General features: G+C 43.3%; 1 protein-coding gene across 1 annotated transcript in view; it reads left to right on the forward strand.

Moving 5' to 3' along the window:
- Nucleotides 1–19,315, forward strand: part of NFKBID (NFKB inhibitor delta) — a 29,557-nt gene that overhangs the window by 4,744 nt on the left and 5,498 nt on the right. Inside the window, exons 2-9 of the mRNA XM_063436560.1 lie at nt 12,053–12,123; nt 12,659–12,695; nt 13,371–13,570; nt 14,225–14,448; nt 16,050–16,155; nt 17,820–17,966; nt 18,334–18,391; nt 18,675–18,826. Coding sequence (XP_063292630.1) covers nt 12,053–12,123; nt 12,659–12,695; nt 13,371–13,570; nt 14,225–14,448; nt 16,050–16,155; nt 17,820–17,966; nt 18,334–18,391; nt 18,675–18,826 — 995 coding nt within the window. The remainder of the gene's footprint in view (nt 1–12,052; nt 12,124–12,658; nt 12,696–13,370; nt 13,571–14,224; nt 14,449–16,049; nt 16,156–17,819; nt 17,967–18,333; nt 18,392–18,674; nt 18,827–19,315) is intronic.

Here is a 19,315-nt window from a genome sequence, read left to right on the forward strand (position 1 = left end):
TTAGTGGCTATTCTGTATACTGCCATGATAGGTCATTCCCTGGTTTAGTGGCCATTCTGTATACTGCCATGATAGGTCGATCCCTGGTTTAGTGGCCATTCTGTATACTGCCATGATAGGTCATTCCCCGGTTTAGTGGCCATTCTGTATACTGCCATGATAGGTCATTCCCCGGTTTAGTGGCCATTCTGTATACTGCCATGATAGGTCATTCCCTGGCTTAGTGGCCATTCTGTATACTGCCATGATAGGTCATTCCCCGGTTTAGTGGCCATTCTGTATACTGCCATGATAGGTCATTCCCTGGTTTAGTGGCCATTCTGTATACTGCCATGATAGGTCATTCCCCGGTTTAGTGGCCATTCTGTATACTGCCATGATAGGTCATTCCCCGGTTTAGTGGCCATTCTGTATACTGCCATGATAGGTCATTCCCTGGCTTAGTGGCCAATCTGTATACTGCCATGATAGGTCGTTCCCCGGTTTAGTGGCCATTCTGTATACTGCCATGATAGGTCGAACCCTGGTTTAGTGGCCATTCTGTATACTGCCATGATAGGTCATTCCCCGGTTTAGTGGCCATTATGTATACTGCCATGATAGGTCATTCCCCGGTTTAGTTGCCATTCTGTATACTGCCATGATAGGTCATTCCCCGGTTTAGTGGCCATTCTGTATACTGCCATGGTAGGTCATTCCCTGGTTTAGTGGCCATTCTGTATACTGCCATGGTAGGTCATTCCCTGGTTTAGTGGCCATTCTGTATACTGCCATGATAGGTCATTCCCCGGTTTAGTGGCCATTCTGTATACTGCCATGGTAGGTCATTCCCTGGTTTAGTGGCCATTCTGTATACTGCCATGATAGGTCATTCCCTGGCTTAGTGGCCAATCTGTATACTGCCATGATAGGTCATTCCCCGGTTTAGTGGCCATTCTGTATACTGCCATGATAGGTCATTCCCCTGTTTAGTGGCCATTCTGTATACTGCCATGATAGGTCATTCCCCGGTTTAGTGGCCATTCTGTATACTGCCATGATAGGTCATTCCCCGGTTTAGTGGCCATTCTGTATACTGCCATGATAGGTCATTCCCCGGTTTAGTGGCCATTCTGTATACTGCCATGATAGGTCATTCCCCGGTTTAGTGGCCATTCAGTATACTGACATGATAGGTCATTCCCCAGTTTAGTGGCCATTCTGTATACTGCCATGATAGGTCGAACCCTGGATTAGTGGCTATTCTGTATACTGCCATGATAGGTCATTCCCTGGTTTAGTGGCCATTCTGTATACTGCCATGATAGGTCGATCCCTGGTTTAGTGGCCATTCTGTATACTGCCATGATAGGTCATTCCCCGGTTTAGTGGCCATTCTGTATACTGCCATGATAGGTCATTCCCCGGTTTAGTGGCCATTCTGTATACTGCCATGATAGGTCATTCCCTGGCTTAGTGGCCATTCTGTATACTGCCATGATAGGTCATTCCCCGGTTTAGTGGCCATTCTGTATACTGCCATGATAGGTCATTCCCTGGTTTAGTGGCCATTCTGTATACTGCCATGATAGGTCATTCCCCGGTTTAGTGGCCATTCTGTATACTGCCATGATAGGTCATTCCCCGGTTTAGTGGCCATTCTGTATACTGCCATGATAGGTCATTCCCTGGCTTAGTGGCCAATCTGTATACTGCCATGATAGGTCGTTCCCCGGTTTAGTGGCCATTCTGTATACTGCCATGATAGGTCGAACCCTGGATTAGGGGCTATTCTGTATACTGCCATGATAGGTCATTCCCCGGTTTAGTGGCCATTCTGTATACTGCCATGATAGGTCATTCCCCGGTTTAGTGGCCATTCTGTATACTGCCATGATAGGTCATTCCCCGGTTTAGTGGCCATTCTGTATACTGCCATGATAGGTCATTCCCCGGTTTAGTGGCCAATCTGTATACTGCCATGATAGGTCATTCCCCTGTTTAGTGGCCAATCTGTATACTGCCATGATAGGTCATTCCCTGGTTTAGTGGCCATTCTGTATACTGCCATGATAGGTCATTCCCTGGTTTAGTGGCCATTCTGTATACTGCCATGATAGGTCATTCCCTGGTTTAGTGGCCATTCTGTATACTGCCATGATAGGTCATTCCCCGGTTTAGTGGCCATTCTGTATACTGCCATGATAGGTCGTTCCCCGGTTTAGTGGCCATTCTGTATACTGCCATGATAGGTCGTTCCCCGGTTTAGTGGCCATTCTGTATACTGCCATGATAGGTCGATCCCTGGTTTAGTGGCCATTCTGTATACTGCCATGATAGGTCATTCCCCGGTTTAGTGGCCATTCTGTATACTGGCCGTGTGAGGTCATTCCCCAGTTTAGTGGCCAATCTGTATACTGTCATGATAGGTCGTTCCCCGGTTTAGTGGCCAATCTGCATACTGTCATGATAGGTCATTCCCCGGTTTAGTGGCCACTCTGTATACTGGCCGTGTGAGGCCATTCCCCAGTTTAGTGGCCATTCTGTATACTGGCCGTGTGAGGTTACCCCCAGCCCAGGTCATTGTGGGTTATCGCCAGAGCAGAACTTCTCTCAACCTCCGGAAATGTGGGGATTCCCTCCGCCCCCTGAACGGGGAATACCTGCTAGTGAATGCCCGGATCTCGCTGTGCTCTCAGTTACATTGTTTAAGGAAGTGAGGCGTAGCAGGTGTTGGGCATTGGGGCGTAGAGAAATTAAACCGACTCACGTATTGAACATGTTATGTGTTTATATGAAACCTAGAGGCTGTTCACAAACCAGTGCATCGTGGGACATTAGGAAACAGTTTGCCAAATTCAAACCGGATTAGCTGAGATGCCAGAGATTTCCGGTTTGGGTGACTGGGACATTTGATAGATTCTTGGCCTTTTTAGGGAATAATCTTGGTTTTATATAAACAGCAAATCTTTATTTGGAATGCTTTAGGCTCTGTGGCCCCCTCCACAGTGGGATCAGGACGTGTTACAATCAGTTACTAATATCAGATTCTGAATACATTACAATATGACCAATACTGGGGGGGGGGGGGGCTGATTTAAATATAAGTGAAATGTAAAGCTCACTCGCAGCTGATTTTATTCGCACTTCACTATATAGCAGTAATAAAATTTAGGAAATATAAAAACGGCTAAATATTGTAGTTTCTGATTTCCTTAGTAATGTAATTCCAAAATGCAGCTTTGTTATGCAGGCTGCACCCCCAAATCCAAAAGTTGCTAATTTGGGATGTTTGCCACTGGGGGCTAGAGTTGGTGCATGCAATAATCTCGCCATGGTGACCGAGGGCACTTGGTGATTCACAGGGACATTTCTGTCAGCGCAGTGAGTAACGAGGGGGGGGCCCTTATTACTCTATTACTAGGGGTCTATGATTTGTACTACAGCCTGTGGTTTGGGCGAAACTGAAAGTGTTTTACTTTTCACATAAAATGAACATTTTCTGTATTTTTTCAATATATTTAGGCTATATCAGCCCATGCTGATGTAAAACTGAGATATTAAAAGACACTGGAAATTTTATTCTGATTTAAAACAAAAAAATTGCCAGTACTGAGCGAGTGTAAACTCCGATGAGTAACGTTAAAATGAAAATGATTTGTTTAACAAATGTATTATGTGTGACGCAGGCTTCGGGGTATGGTTATAATCACATTGTGTCGGCCGCTAATCCAGTGCAGGGCTACGTTACCCGATCTGTCAGCACACGGCGACTATGAGCTGTGCATTTCACATTGCTAAAGATTTGGTTTTCGTCCCCGTTAGAGAACCAGAGATTAGTGGGGATTCAGTATAAATGTGGTGGTATAGTAATCAATCAATATTAGGCATGATCCAATTTATCAGCTTTTTACATGTGACTTGCACAGTATGTGTAATTCGATCACTGATAATTCACTGGAAGAAACCAATACCTGCTAAACCTCCAAACTGACCAAAACAGGATTCTGGCGCATGTCCTGTTTGTCCCATTTGAATGCCTTGTTTCATGTTCCAACTCTCTGTTCCTGCACTGTTTTAATGTTTGTCCTAAGATCTAGTTTAGATTTGAGATAGGTCATTGGTCACTTACTGATTTCACCTACCACAGGCCTTTCCTATCGGTCACTTAACCAAATCTTAATCATAAATAAAACAATGGTTTGCTTTTGTTGTGCAAACAGACAGTTCTTGGCTGTTAATGATAATTATTACATTCAATAAAGTTCGCTATCTTTGCTGCCAGCTATCTATAACAATGATGTCACTAATTAGTCATCAATACAAAGCATTGTAAAGGTAGCATAGGATTTCCCAGACAGTGATTCACTGGGGATTCCTGGTCTGGTAGAGACGTACGTAGTGCAGTCCAGCCCCCACATTCACCACTTCTCCTTATTGTGTGCAGTCTCCGCACACGCCTCATATTGACTGTCTCGCAGATGACACACGATTGTGACAGCGGCGTAGCTCTGACAGACAGTGAATCCCCGCATGTGGAATGATTCTAGTCTCGTAGTGTGAAGACCAAGCGTACCCACAACGGTCTGGTGATGCTCAATGCCAGCGGCGCACAATGGAACTTACTAGGAAAGCAAGGTTAGTTAAAAATGGGTTATTCATTAATTGTTAATATTAGAAACTGAAACAAGACAAGGTGTGCGACAGCGTGACGGGGACTGAATCATTGAAAACCACCTGCAACTTGGATTAACCTTTCTCTTCTTGTGATGCTCCATTCTCTTTTAAAATTATATTAAAGATTTATAATGACATCACGATCCAGTTCCAGTCAGGGCACGCATCGTATCGGAAGAAACAAAATAGAAACATTGTCTCTCTATACTGACTGCCAGGTGTAAACGGCGGAGCTTATAACAATGATTGACAGGGAGCTAAGATGGAGGCGGCTCTCTCTATACTGACTGCCAGGTGTAAAGGGCGGAGCTTATAACAATGACTGACAGGGAGCTAAGATGGAGGTGGCTCTCTCTATACTGACTGCCAGGTGTAAAGGGCGGAGCTTATAACAATGATTGACAGGGAGCTAAGATGGAGGCGGCTCTCTATACTGACTGCCAGGTGTAAAGGGCGGAGCTTATAACGATGATTGACAGGGAGCTAAGATGGAGGTGGCTCTCTCTATACTGACTGCCAGGTGTAAAGGGCGGAGCTTATAACAATGATTGACAGGGAGCTAAGATGGAGGCGGCTCTCTCTATACTGACTGCCAGGTGTAAAGGGCGGAGCTTATTACAATGACTGACAGGGAGCTAAGATGGAGGCGGCTCTCTCTATACTGACTGCCAGGTATAAAGGGCGGAGCTTATAACAATGATTGACAGGGAGCTAAGATGGAGGCGGCTCTCTCTATACTGACTGCCAGGTGTAAAGGGTGGAGCCTATAACAATGATTGACAGGGAGCTAAGATGGAGGCGGCTCTCTCTATACTGACTGCCAGGTGTAAAGGGCGGAGCTTATAACAATGATTGACAGGGAGCTAAGATGGAGGCGTCTCTCTCTATACTGACTGCCAGGTGTAAAGGGTGGAGCCTATAACAGTGATTGACAGGGAGCTAAGATGGAGGCGGCTCTCTCTATACTGACTGCCAGGTGTACAGGGCGGAGCTTATAACAATGACTGACAGGGAGCTAAGATGGAGGTGGCTCTCTCTATACTGACTGCCAGGTATAAAGGGCGGAGCTTATAACAATGATTGACAGGGAGCTAAGATGCTCTCTCTATACTGACTGCCAGGTGTAAAGGGCGGAGCTTATAACAATGACTGACAGGGAGCTAAGATGGAGGTGGCTCTCTCTATACTGACTGCAAGGTGTAAAGGGCAGAGCTTATAACAATGATTGACAGGGAGCTAAGATGGAGGTGGCTCTCTCTATACTGACTGCCAGGTATAAAGGGCGGAGCTTATAACAATGATTGACAGGGAGCTAAGATGGAGGTGGCTCTCTCTATACTGACTGCCAGGTGTAATGGGCGGAGCTTATAACAATGACTGACAGGGGGCTAAGTTGGAGGTGGCTCTCTGTATGCTGACTGCCAGGTGTAAAGGGCAGAGCTTATAACAATGATTGACAGGGAGCTAAGATGGAGGTGGCTCTCTCTATACTGACTGTCAGGTGTAAAGGGCGGAGCTTATAACAATGATTAACAGGGAGCTAAGATGGAGGCGGCTCTCTCTATACTGACTGCCAGGTATAAAGGGCGGAGCTTATAACAATGATTGACAGGGAGCTAAGATGGAGGTGGCTCTCTATACTGACTGCCATATGTAAAGGGCGGAGCTTATAACAATGATTGACAGGGAGCTAAGATGGAGGTGGCTCTCTATACTGACTGCCAGGTGTAAAGGGCGGAGCTTATAACAATGATTGACAGGGAGCTAAGATGGAGATAGCTCTCTCTATACTGACTGCCAGGTGTAAAGGGCGGAGCTTATAACAATGATTGACAGGGAGCTAAGATGGAGGTGGCTCTCTCTATACCGACTGCCAGGTGTAAAGGGCGGAGCTTATAACAATGATTGACAGGGAGCTAAGATGGAGATAGCTCTCTCTATACTGACTGCCAGGTGTAAAGGGCGGAGCTTATAACAATGATTGACAGGGAGCTAAGATGGAGGTGGCTCTCTCTATACTGACTGCCAGGTGTAAAGGGCGGAGCTTATAACAATGATTGACAGGGAGCTAAGATGGAGGTGGCTCTCTCTATACTGACTGCCAGGTGTAAAGGGCGGAGCTTATAACAATGACTGACAGGGAGCTAAGATGGAGGTGTCTCTCTCTATACTGACTGCCAGGTGTAATGGGCGGAGCTTATAACAATGATTGACAGGGAGCTAAGATGGAGGTGGCTCTCTCTATACTGACTGCCAAGTGTAAAGGGCGGAGCTTATAACAATGATTGACAGGGAGCTAAGATGGAAGTGGCTCTCTCTATACTGACTGCCAGGTGTAAAGGGCGGGGCTTATAACAATGATTGACAGGGAGCTAAGATGGAGGTGGCTCTCTCTATACTGACTGCCAGGTGTAAAGGGCTGAGCTTATAACAATGATTGACAGGGAGCTAAGATGGAGGTAGCTCTCTCTATACTGACTGCCAGGTGTAATGGGCGGAGCTTATAACAATGATTGACAGGGAGCTAAGATGGAGGTGGCTCTCTCTATACTGACTGCCAGGTGTAAAGGGCGGAGCTTATAACAATGATTGACAGGGAGCTAAGATGGAGGTGGCTCTCTCTATACTGACTGCCAGGTGTAAAGGGCGGAGCTTATAACAATGATTGACAGGGAGCTAACATGGAGGCGGCTCTCTCTATACTGACTGCCAGGTGTAAAGGGCGGGGCTTATAACAATGACTGACAGGGAGCTAAGATGGAGGTGGCTCTCTCTATACTGACTGCCAGGTGTAAAGGGCGGAGCTTATAACAATGATTGACAGGGAGCTAAGATGGAGGTGGCTCTCTCTATACTGACTGCCAGGTGTAATGGGCGGAGCTTATAACAATGATTGACAGGGAGCTAAGATGGAGGTGGCTCTCTCTATACTGACTGCCAGGTGTAAAGGGCGGAGCTTATAACAATGACTGACAGGGAGCTAAGATGGAGGTGTCTCTCTCTATACTGACTGCCAGGTGTAATGGGTGGAGCTTATAACAATGATTGACAGGGAGCTAAGATGGAGGTGGCTCTCTCTATACTGACTGCCAGGTGTAAAGGGCGGAGCTTATAACAATGATTGACAGGGAGCTAAGATGGAAGTGGCTCTCTCTATACTGACTGCCAGGTGTAAAGGGCGGGGCTTATAACAATGATTGACAGGGAGCTAAGAGGGAGGTGGCTCTCTATACTGACTGCCAGGTGTAAAGGGCGGAGCTTATAACAATGACTGACAGGGAGCTAAGAGGGAGGTGGCTCTCTATACTGACTGCCAGGTGTAAAGGGCGGAGCTTATAACAATGATTGACAGGGAGCTAAGATGGAGGTGCTCTCACTATACTGACTGCCAGGTGTAAAGGGCGGAGCTTATAACAATGACTGACAGGGAGCTAAGAGGGAGGTGGCTCTCTATACTGACTGCCAGGTGTAAAGGGCGGAGCTTATAACAATGATTGACAGGGAGCTAAGATGGTGGTGGCTCTCTCTATACTGACTGCCAGGTGTAAAGGGCGGAGTTCAGGAGGCACCCAGTTGCAGGTTAAACATATGGGGATTTGTACATTTCATTTTATTTTTCTCAATTTACAAATATTGTTAAATGCAGCAAAAAGGAAACAGTTCGAACTCTCTCCCCCCTTCTCCTCCTCCTCCCCGCTGAGGAAGCTGTCTTGCAATGCACAGTCAGTCTCGCTGCGTAGAGCATAAACGCTGTATGTGATGTCATCCAATAGAACTGTCAGTACTTGAAAGGTTACACTCTTATGCTCTTTTAAGTGGTTATGGTGGTTGGAATCTATATGTAAAAAAATTCTGCTTGAAACATACAGAGATATTTGCACCAGGGACTAGTTACACAAATGATGTTTGTTACCTGTGTGACTGCGTACTCAGAACAGACGTTATCACCTTCCACCCTTGTAGGCTGCGCAGGCAGCTCACATTACATTCCTAATATTGGTGCTTTATTATTTTTATTCCCCTCCACCTTCCTTGTGCACCCCTGTCTCCTTTCCCCCCTCGTCCAGTATGTTTGTTTTGATTTGTGATTCTGATTTCCTCCTGTGGAGACAATAAAAATTATTGATGGATAGAGCACAGCGATAGCTTGCTCACAGATCAAGCGAAGACTGACCAAAAGAAGGAAAAAGAATGAGCAGTATAAACAATCAATATTTTTTAAATAATATATTATTTAGTTAATAAATATATAATATATAAACATGGACTGTTTTTCCTCACTTGATCTGTGAACCAAATGGTGACAAAGTGTTTATAGTGTGTACACTGATTGGCCAATTATTGCACCTTTTTAGTTTTGTCCAATTTGTCTTCCAAATCCTTTTTTTTTTAACTCATTACATACCTCCCAACAGAGAAGGACACTTTAATTGTATAGGAGGAGTGTGGTCAGGAGAAATTCTGAGACATTTTAGGTGGCTTACTAATAACAATTAATGCAACTGAAATATAAATTATGACATAAATGTATAATTTATAAAAAGAACAATGTATCTTATTTACACAGACTGATTTCTAAACACATTTACTGCAGTTTAAATACACATTACTGGGAGTATTATTGCTGTGGAGCTCTGTTATACACTCAGACACATTACTGGGAGTATTATTGCTGTGGAGCTCTGTTATACGCTCAGACACATTACTGGGAGTATTATTGCTGTGGAACTCTGTTATACACTCAGACACATTACTGGGAGTATTATTGCTGTGGGGCTCTGTTATACGCTCAGACACATTACTGGGATTATTATTGCTGTGGAGCTCTGTTATACACTCAGACACATTACTGGGAGTATTATTGCTGTGGAGCTCTGTTATACACTCAGACACATTACTGGGAGTATTATTGCTGTGGAGCTCTGTTATACACTCAGACACATTACTGGGAGTATTATTGCTGTAGAGTTCTGTTATACACTCAGACACATTACTGGGAGTATTATTGCTGTGGAGCGCTGTTATACTCTCAGACACGTTACTGGGAGTATTATTGCTGTGGAGCTCTGTTATACACTAAGATACATTACTGGGGGTATTATTGCTGTGGAGCCCTGTTAAACATTCAGACACATTACTGGGAGTATTATTGCTGTGGGGCTCTGTTATACGCTCAGACACATTACTGGGAGTATTATTGCTGTGGAGCTCTGTTATACACTCAGACACATTACTGGGAGTATTATTGCTGTGGAGCTCTGTTATACACTCAGACACATTACTGGGAGTGTTATTGCTGTGGAGCTCTGTTATACACTCAGACACATTACTGGGAGTATTATTGCTGTGGGGCTCTGTTACACACTCAGACACATTACTGGGAGTATTATTGCTGTGGGGCTCTGTTATACACTCAGACACATTACTGGGAGTATTATTGCTGTGGGGCTCTGTTATGCACTCAGACACATTACTGGGAGTATTATTACTGTGTAGCTCTGTTATACACTCAGACACATTACTGGGAGTATTATTACTGTGGGGCTCTGTTATACACTCAGACACATTGCTGGGAGTATTATTACTGTGGAGCTCTGTTATACATCAGACACATTACTGGGAGTATTATTGCTGTGGAGCTCTGTTATACGCTCAGACACATTACTGGGATTATTATTGCTGTGGAGCTCTGTTATACACTCAGACACATTACTGGGAGTATTATTGCTGTGGAGCTCTGTTATACACTCAGACACATTACTGGGAGTATTATTGCTGTGGAGCTCTGTTATACACTCAGACACATTACTGGGAGTATTATTGCTGTAGAGTTCTGTTATACACTCAGACACGTTACTGGGAGTATTATTGCTGTGGAGCTCTGTTATACACTAAGATACATTACTGGGGGTATTATTGCTGTGGAGCCCTGTTAAACATTCAGACACATTACTGGGAGTATTATTGCTGTGGGGCTCTGTTATACGCTCAGACACATTACTGGGAGTATTATTGCTGTGGAGCTCTGTTATACACTCAGACACATTACTGGGAGTATTATTGCTGTGGAGCTCTGTTATACACTCAGACACATTACTGGGAGTGTTATTGCTGTGGAGCTCTGTTATACACTCAGACACATTACTGGGAGTATTATTGCTGTGGGGCTCTGTTACACACTCAGACACATTACTGGGAGTATTATTGCTGTGGGGCTCTGTTATACACTCAGACACATTACTGGGAGTATTATTGCTGTGGGGCTCTGTTATACACTCAGACACATTACTGGGAGTATTATTACTGTGTAGCTCTGTTATACACTCAGACACATTACTGGGAGTATTATTGCTGTGGAGCTCTGTTATACACTCAGACACATTACTGGGAGTATTATTGCTGTGGGGCTCTGTTATACACTCAGACACATTGCTGGGAGTATTATTACTGTGGAGCTCTGTTATACATCAGATACATTACTGGGAGTATTATTGCTGTGGGGCTCTGTTATACATCAGATACATTACTGGGAGTATTATTGCTGTGGAGCTCTGTTATACATCAGATACATTACTGGGAGTATTATTGCTGTGGGGCTCTGTTATACACTCAGACACATTACTGGGAGTATTATTGCTGTGGAGCTCTGTTATACAATCTGACATGGCATTTGGATAAAAAAAAAAGAGGAACAGAGGGATTTGGGCCCAAAATTGGGACACTTGGGAGGTATGTCATTGTGTTATTTTTTTTGTTATTTATTTTTAAAGATTCAAGGAACTGACTTTCTGCCAAAATGGTAGAATCTAATACAAGAGTAAAGTATTTTGCTGAATACATTGTTTGCAATAGATAAAACATTTTTATAATAAAGTAAGCTATTTGGAAAAAAATCACAGAATTAGTTAATTGCTGATAATGATCGATTGAAAATGAGGGATTGATAAAGGTGGGTTAATAATGAGGGGTTAATAATGAGGGGTTAATAACGAGGGGTCAATAGCGAGGGGTTAATAACGAGGGGTCAATAGCGAGGGGTTAATAACGAGGGGTCAATAGCGAGGGGTTAATAAAGAGGGGTTAATAACGAGTTAATGATGAGGGGTTAATAATAAAGTATTAATAACGATGACTTAATAACGATAAATTAATAACGAGGTGTTAATAACGATGGATTAATAATGAGGGGTTAATAACGAGGGGTTAATAACGGGTTAATAATGAGGGGTTAATAACGAGGGGTTAATAATTAAGGAGTGATCGTGTTTTCTTTTTTCATATGGTTTACTTTTAATCTCCGTGTTTGAGTTTTGATAATTCCCAGGCAGATCTAGCGTTTTTTTAATCGACTGCTAAGGATATAATTTGCTAATTACCCGCATTTTCTGATCCCCAGACTGCAGGTCGTACTATCCTCCTCCCCAAACCGTCAAGGAATTGCTGAAGCACAAACGCAAGACAAACCAGGTAACATTTAGGGATATGGGGGTCCGGACTTTCCTCTTTCCCAACTTGACACCGACCTGTTTATTTTTAAAATATAAATTGTACGGAATTCAAAGTGAATAATTTTAGCTCAAATAAATGAATTTTATCAATTTGGCTACTTCAGTTTAGAGATTTTCCCATACGTTTGTCCTTAAGCATAGGACATGGGAATTTTTTTAATAAAAATTATTTACTATTAATGGGGTGCAGACCTGCAGTGGATTGAAATTCCATCAGACAATAGCTGAAGCCCTGCTGACTTGTAGAATATACCAAGTATAGTGACCGTGGCCTAAAACGTGAACCTTCCTTTGAATGAATGATAATTGTGAATAGCCCTGTCTCTGCACGGAATAAACTCTTTGCGATATGATTGGTTAGCTGATTACAGACCGCCAAGTTACAGTATATGTAAATAGAATTATTTAAAACGTGTTATTTTAAGCATGGACACGTTTTGTTTATTCACTCCATTCACCCCAACATTGCTGAATTGTCTCAATTTATTTTGCAGGTTTCTCCACCTCTCCGAGAGTTTACCCAAGATTCAGGTTGGTAGGGGCGATGTTTACCGTCTTTCTCGGTTTATATTTTATTCATTAATCATATCACGATGAGTTCTTTCTTCTTCCTATCTTCCTTTTACCCATTACATATAACTGGCTCGGACCCAGCGAGGCCCAACTCCATGCATTTTCCATTAGTGTTCTCTGGAGAACTGCCCGACTTACCAACAGAAAATAAACCCTTTAACTCTTTCCTGGCTATGCTGCATCTCTGGGGTATATTTTATCAGTTATTGTAGGGAAAGTATGTCTTTCAGCTCAATTTCCAGCTTCCCGTGATACAGGAACTAATACCACAGAGTAGGGTTTACCAGCTAGACCACAGCAGCAAGACCTAACAGAGAATCTCTACTTACATTAAGCAACACGGGCATTTATTTAAAGACATACTTCCTTTGTAACTGAAAGATGGTCTATAACAGTGTTCCCCATACCAGTTCTCAAGACCCACCAACAGTCCAGGTTTTGTCAGTATCTCTATTGGAATAAAACAAGAAAATACATAAATCCTGGATTGTTGGTGGGCCATGCGGACTGGTTTGGGCACCACTGGTCTAGAAAGCTATAAAACGATGGCAAACCATTTAAACTGTTGATTGAGAGAGTGTTTTCTTGATTTTGGTGGAAGAGCTCAGTCCTTAAAGTTCTGTCTTTCTGAAGGTGCCAGCAGTTCCACCTCATTTGCCCACCATCCTGCCAGCCAACAAGATGCCACTCAGCTATACACAAGACCTACACCCCAATATCCATACGCTATTCCTGAAAGTTATTACACCCCAGGAACAGGGGTCCTGTTTGGTCAAAATGAGGGATACGAAAGAACCAGCAACGAAACACAAAGCTTGGACACAAGTCTTGGGGTAAGATGGTTGGACAAATTGTTCTTATGGTTTCGAAACTAGAGAACAGGCAGACCCCCAGATGAATTCTGTATCTGGATTTGAATTTATAATAGCGTCAAATTGTTTAAGGGAATCAGAATTGTATGATCTGGATTTTATTAATTAGTTGAATTCTCTCATATATTCACGAGATGTCCATGAATATCTCCAGGTGAGCTAAAGTCTACAAGGTGCAGTGTCCCCGTCCATTTAACCCCGCAATGAAAAACAATGATGTTTTTTAGAAACTGCTACATTGCAGGCTTAGGTCCACCTCTATGAGGAGCATTGGATTGGAGCATGCCTCTTCTGTGATTTTGCAGGAAGTGGTGAGGTGAGCAGTGCGGAGGGAGGCTCTGGAAAAGGTAAGTAAATCTTTTAAAACACCTGGTGCAGGGTCCTGAAAACAAGTAGGGGCCGGGACACTATTGCATTAGGAATATAGATTTGTCATATTTCTTTTAAAGAATAGCAAGAAAGGACAGTCTGAAGTTCCTAAAGCAGCAGTAGGGTTCTTGCCTGGCTAAGCAATGTAAGAGTTGTAATTCGGAAACGGCTACACTGTCTCTTAGAGTCACTGCATAGAATGCACTTTATTTAGGACTAATGACTATTCACATCCTTTCTTTACAGCCAGACTCCGTGTCACCGGGAACCTACATGTCCACCTTTCCACATGCCCCCCCCTGGCTGGGGCACCACACAGGGCTTGGGCCAGAGTCCGGATCGGAGCATTTCCTGAGGATGGCGGGCTGTGTAGTCCCTGACATGATTCCAATGGATCTGGAAGAGGCAAGAGCCGAAATTCGAAATGTGAGCCTTGAACAGCTCCTGCGTGGGGACGAGGATGGAGATACGTGAGTGTTGGGAAGGGAGGATATAGATCAGTCTGCTGCCTACAAATCTTTCCTATTCTAAGCCATTATTCCATTTATCTGTGATTAAGACCCACATTATATGCATCGTGAACAGAGAAAGGATTGGGCAGGATATTGCTTTGATTCGGGGGTTTTAGATAGATTGGGGGACTGGGCAGATTAAATTTAATGTAGAAAAATGCAAAGTCATGCAGTTCTGGTATAGAATGCACAAGCAATTTACACCCTAAATGGTAGTGAATTAGGGATAACAACACATGAGAAGGACTTGGGAATTGTTATAGACAACAAACTATGCAACAATGTGCAATGTCAATCAGCAGTGGCCAAGGCCAGTAAGGTATTGTCATGCATTAAAAAGGGCATTCATTCTCGGGACGAGAATATCATTTTGCCTCTCTATAAATCACTGGTAAGACCACATATTGAATATGCTGTGCAATTTTGGGCACCTGTTCTAAAGAAGGGTATTATGGCACTAGAAAAATTGCAGAGACGAGCTATAAAAAGTATTCAAGGAATGGAACATTTTAGTTATGGAGAAAGGTTAACAAATTCAAATCTTGTTTGTTTAGAAAAACATCGCCTGAGAGGGGATATGATAACATTATACACAGTGGTGTATTTTGGATTTGTGCTGCCCTAGGCACGACTAAATCCGGGCACCCCGAAAACCTAAATTTGACCCCCCCAATTCGTGTCAAGGCCACTTTTTTGACTGACAGACACATGCCCTCATTGATACATGGCACACCCATTCTCACTGAAAGACGCACACACTTTCACTCATTTACAGACACACACTGACAGCTACATTCACTCACTCACTCACAGTAAGGTGGACAGCCTCAGAACACAAGGCAAGCAAGGAATGTGCCTGGGAGCTTGGGTGGCATGCCCCCCCCCCCCCCCCCCCCCCCCCCCGAATGTGCCGCCCTAGGCAAATGCCTTGTTTGCCTTGTGGCTACTACATCTCTGATTATACAAATATATCCAGGGCCAAAACAAACCATTGTGTGGAAATCTATTCACAAACTGGACTTTACATAGGGCACAAGGTCATGCAGTTAGACTGGAAGAAAGGAGATTTAGTCTAAGGCAAAGGAAAGTTTTTTTACAATAAGGTCTTATCAGAGTCTATACAATAAATACTTGCAAAACCACAATATACAGGGATACGCTTTTTACTTAGTGGGTAATAGCGTGTTGATCCAGTGAGATCCAATGACTGCCATTCTGGGGTCAAGAAGGATTTTATTTTCTAGTTTGTTGCAAAACTGGAAGTGCTTCAAACTGGTTTTTTTTTACCTTATTTTGGATCAACAGCAAAAACCTATCTGAGGAAGGCTGAACTTGCCTCTTTTTAGCCCATGTGACTATGTAATAAAGATGTATCTCAATGGAGCCTTTGGCATGTGACCACATTAATATCACGACATTCTGCCACTGGCACATTGTATTCCTCTGGCATGTGGCGAGGCCCCCTACATGCCATGGCTGTAAGTTAGTAAGCTGGTTGCCTAGTGGTCAAACTGTCCCCAGAATGTGGTAATGTCTTACTGTTGTACTCCGACTTGCAGGATCCTACATATTTATGTGGCAAAAGGTCTAAGGAGTTTGTCATACGCGGTGGCAGAACGTTACCAGCAGTACAGCCAGCTCGACGCCAAGGAGCACAATGGGAAGGTAATGGATTGAGGGAAACTTGGCAAACATGTCAGGCACCACCCAATGCTTTATACCAGAGGAACAATACGTAGGCCCTGGGGACCTCGTCCTTCCATTACATTCATTGGAACTAAAAATGGAAGGAAGAGGTGGGAGCCGTGCCATTAACCCCTCGCAATATGCACCCTACATGTCCAGCTGCCTCACAGCCGAAGGGGGTGCTAGAATCTGCCCCAAATCTGTCTCTCTCTTATTATAGGGGATACATGCTGGTTTTAATTTTAATTTTGGACCATTTACAGATTTTATTGGCAATATGGGGCTCATTCCTTACATCAGCAAGCATTCGTCACTGAAAGGGTGACACTCTGTAGTCTGTTTGGAAACTGTCAGGACTGTGCAATGTGAGCGAATCGGAACGTTCTTAGATTTGAGAACATTCTATTAATGTCTCACTATCACAGACCAGGAAGTAGACGCATGTAAATTGCATTATTTGGAAACATTGTGCAGGCTCCTACCTCGTTCTTGTGACATTCAGCCACAAACGGAAACTTTCTGAGCTTTTAGTGGTGGCTTCCTCTCACAGATCCATTACACGCTGAATAATATATCTGTGTGATAAAGGGTTTATTCACTAAATTATAAATTATGGTCCCCTAACGGCTGAGCTGTAATCAGAACCTGACGTGAAAATTATCCCCAGATCTGACTTTGTGAAATGACAGTATTCATCGAATTCCAGACAAAATAGTGTCTTAGTAGATATTACATGAACATCTCGATATATTGGTGTAACAGTTTGGGGTATAATTCACTATATTGGGGTAAATACAATATAATATAAACTGTGATAATACACTGAGCTTTTATAATACAATGATCTGTAATAATACAATGATCTGTAATAATACAATGAGCTGTATTAATACAATAAGCTGTAATAATACGCTGAGCTGTAATAATACAATAAGCTGTAATAATACGCTGAGCTGTAATAATACAATAAGCTGTAATAATACACTGAGCTGTAATAATAAAAGGAGCTGTAATAATATGATACGCTTTAATAATAAAGGATTTAATACATTGAGCTATAATATTACGTTAAGCTTACGTTAAAATAAGTTGTAACAACATGAGAAGCTGTAATAATGCAGTGAGCTGTAATAATACAATAAACTATAATAATATGATACGCTTTAATAATATAAGATTTAATACATTAAGCTGTAATAATACACTGAGCTGTAATAATACACTGAGCTGTAATAATACAAAAGCTGTAATAATACAATGAGCTGTAATAATATGATACGCTTTAATAATACAAAAGCTGTAATAATACAATGAGCTGTAATAATATGATACGTTTTAATAATATAAGATTTAATACATTGAGCTATAATATTACGTTAAGCTTACGTTAAAATAAGTTGTAACAACATGATAAGCTGTAATAATGCAATGAGCTGTAATAATACAATAAGCTATAATAATATGATACATTTTAATAATATAAGATTTAATACATTAAGCTGCAATATTACGTTAAGCTGTAATAATACAATGAGCTGTAATAATACAATGAGCTGTAATAATACAATAAGCTGTAATAATACAATGAGCTGTTATAATATGAGCTTCCTGTTTGAATGATCTAATCGTTAATTCTTCTGCAGTCTCCGTTGTTGGTCGCTGTAGCAGCCAATCAGCCTCAGATTGTCTTTGACCTCATGATGCTTGGAGCAGACGTGAACGTGTCCGACAAGAAAGGGCAGACCGTGCTGCACGTGGCTGGGACATACGGACTGTGTGATGTGTTGAGGGTAAATTCGTTATTATTTTTTATTAAGAGGTTATTTATGAGCTGATGCATTAAGCGCTATGTAAGATCAATCTTTGTAAATAATGGAAATTGCAACCTGGGGCAGAAACCCATCGAGCGGCGAAAACATATTGAGATTTATTCATTAAACACAGAATTATAGTGAATTGAAACTAAATTGGTCAATTTAGGCAAGAAGTGCTAATTTGGGTAAGATTGTGTGGATTTCCATTCTTTCCATTGGCTGGTATTTCCTGGTGTATCGATGCTGGATGTCTGTTTGATGCAGAGTGCGTCTCCCTGGTTTCTGATACCCATTAAGAACCCGCATTTTATACTGAAACACTCTCACTTTCTCTATATTCCAGGTTTTTATGTCTCTTCAAAATCAGCAGAAATTTGACATTGAGGCCAGAAATTATGATGGTAATTTAATCACCAGGAATCTGCGCTTTCTGTACTGGCACCGGGGGTAACTGGGATTACTGCCCCTACTGGGGGTAACTGGGATTACTGCCCCTACTGGGGGTTACTGGGATTAGTGCCCATACTGGGGGTAACTGGGATTAGTGCCCATTCTGGGGGTAACTGGGATTACTGCCCATACCTGGGGTAACTGGGTACATACTGGGGGTAACTGGGGTTACTGCTGGTATTGATGGTGATTGTTAATTATTCCTGAGGGTAACTGGTTGATTCCACCCGGCAGGTCTGACCCCTCTTCACTGCGCAGTGAATGCCCACAATGCCGCCCACACCAGCCAGATGAGCCAGCCCTCCCCTGAAAGAGAACAGCGAGAACGGGACACCCTGACTTGTATTCAGCTCCTGCTGCAGCTCGGTGCCAGCTGTACCAGCCAGGTGAGAAGCCCTCTGTGGCACAGCTCGGTGCCAGCTGTACCAGCCAGGTGAAAATCCCTCTCTGTGGCACAGCTCGGTGCCAGCTGTACCAGCCAGGTGAGAATCCCTCTCTGTGGCACAGCTCGGTGCCAGCTGTACCAGCCAGGTGAGAATCCCTCTGTGGCACAGCTCGGTGCCAGCTGTACCAGCCAGGTGAGAATCCCTCTGTGGCACAGCTCGGTGCCAGCTGTACCAGCCAGGTGTGAATCCCTCTCTGTGGCACAGCTCGGTGCCAGCTGTACCAGCCAGGTGAGAATCCCTCTCTGTGGCACAGTTCGGTGCCAGCTGTACCAGCCAGGTGAGAATCCCTCTCTGTGGCACAGCTCGGTGCCAGCTGTACCAGCCAGGTGAGAATCCCTCTCTGTGGCACAGCTCTGTGCCAGCTGTACCAGCCAGGTGAGAATCCCTCTCTGTGGCACAGCTCAGTGCCAGCTGCCTGTGGAGAACGCC

The sequence above is a fragment of the Pelobates fuscus genome, chromosome 11 (genome assembly GCF_036172605.1).
Source record: "Pelobates fuscus isolate aPelFus1 chromosome 11, aPelFus1.pri, whole genome shotgun sequence".
NCBI lineage: Eukaryota > Metazoa > Chordata > Amphibia > Anura > Pelobatidae > Pelobates > Pelobates fuscus.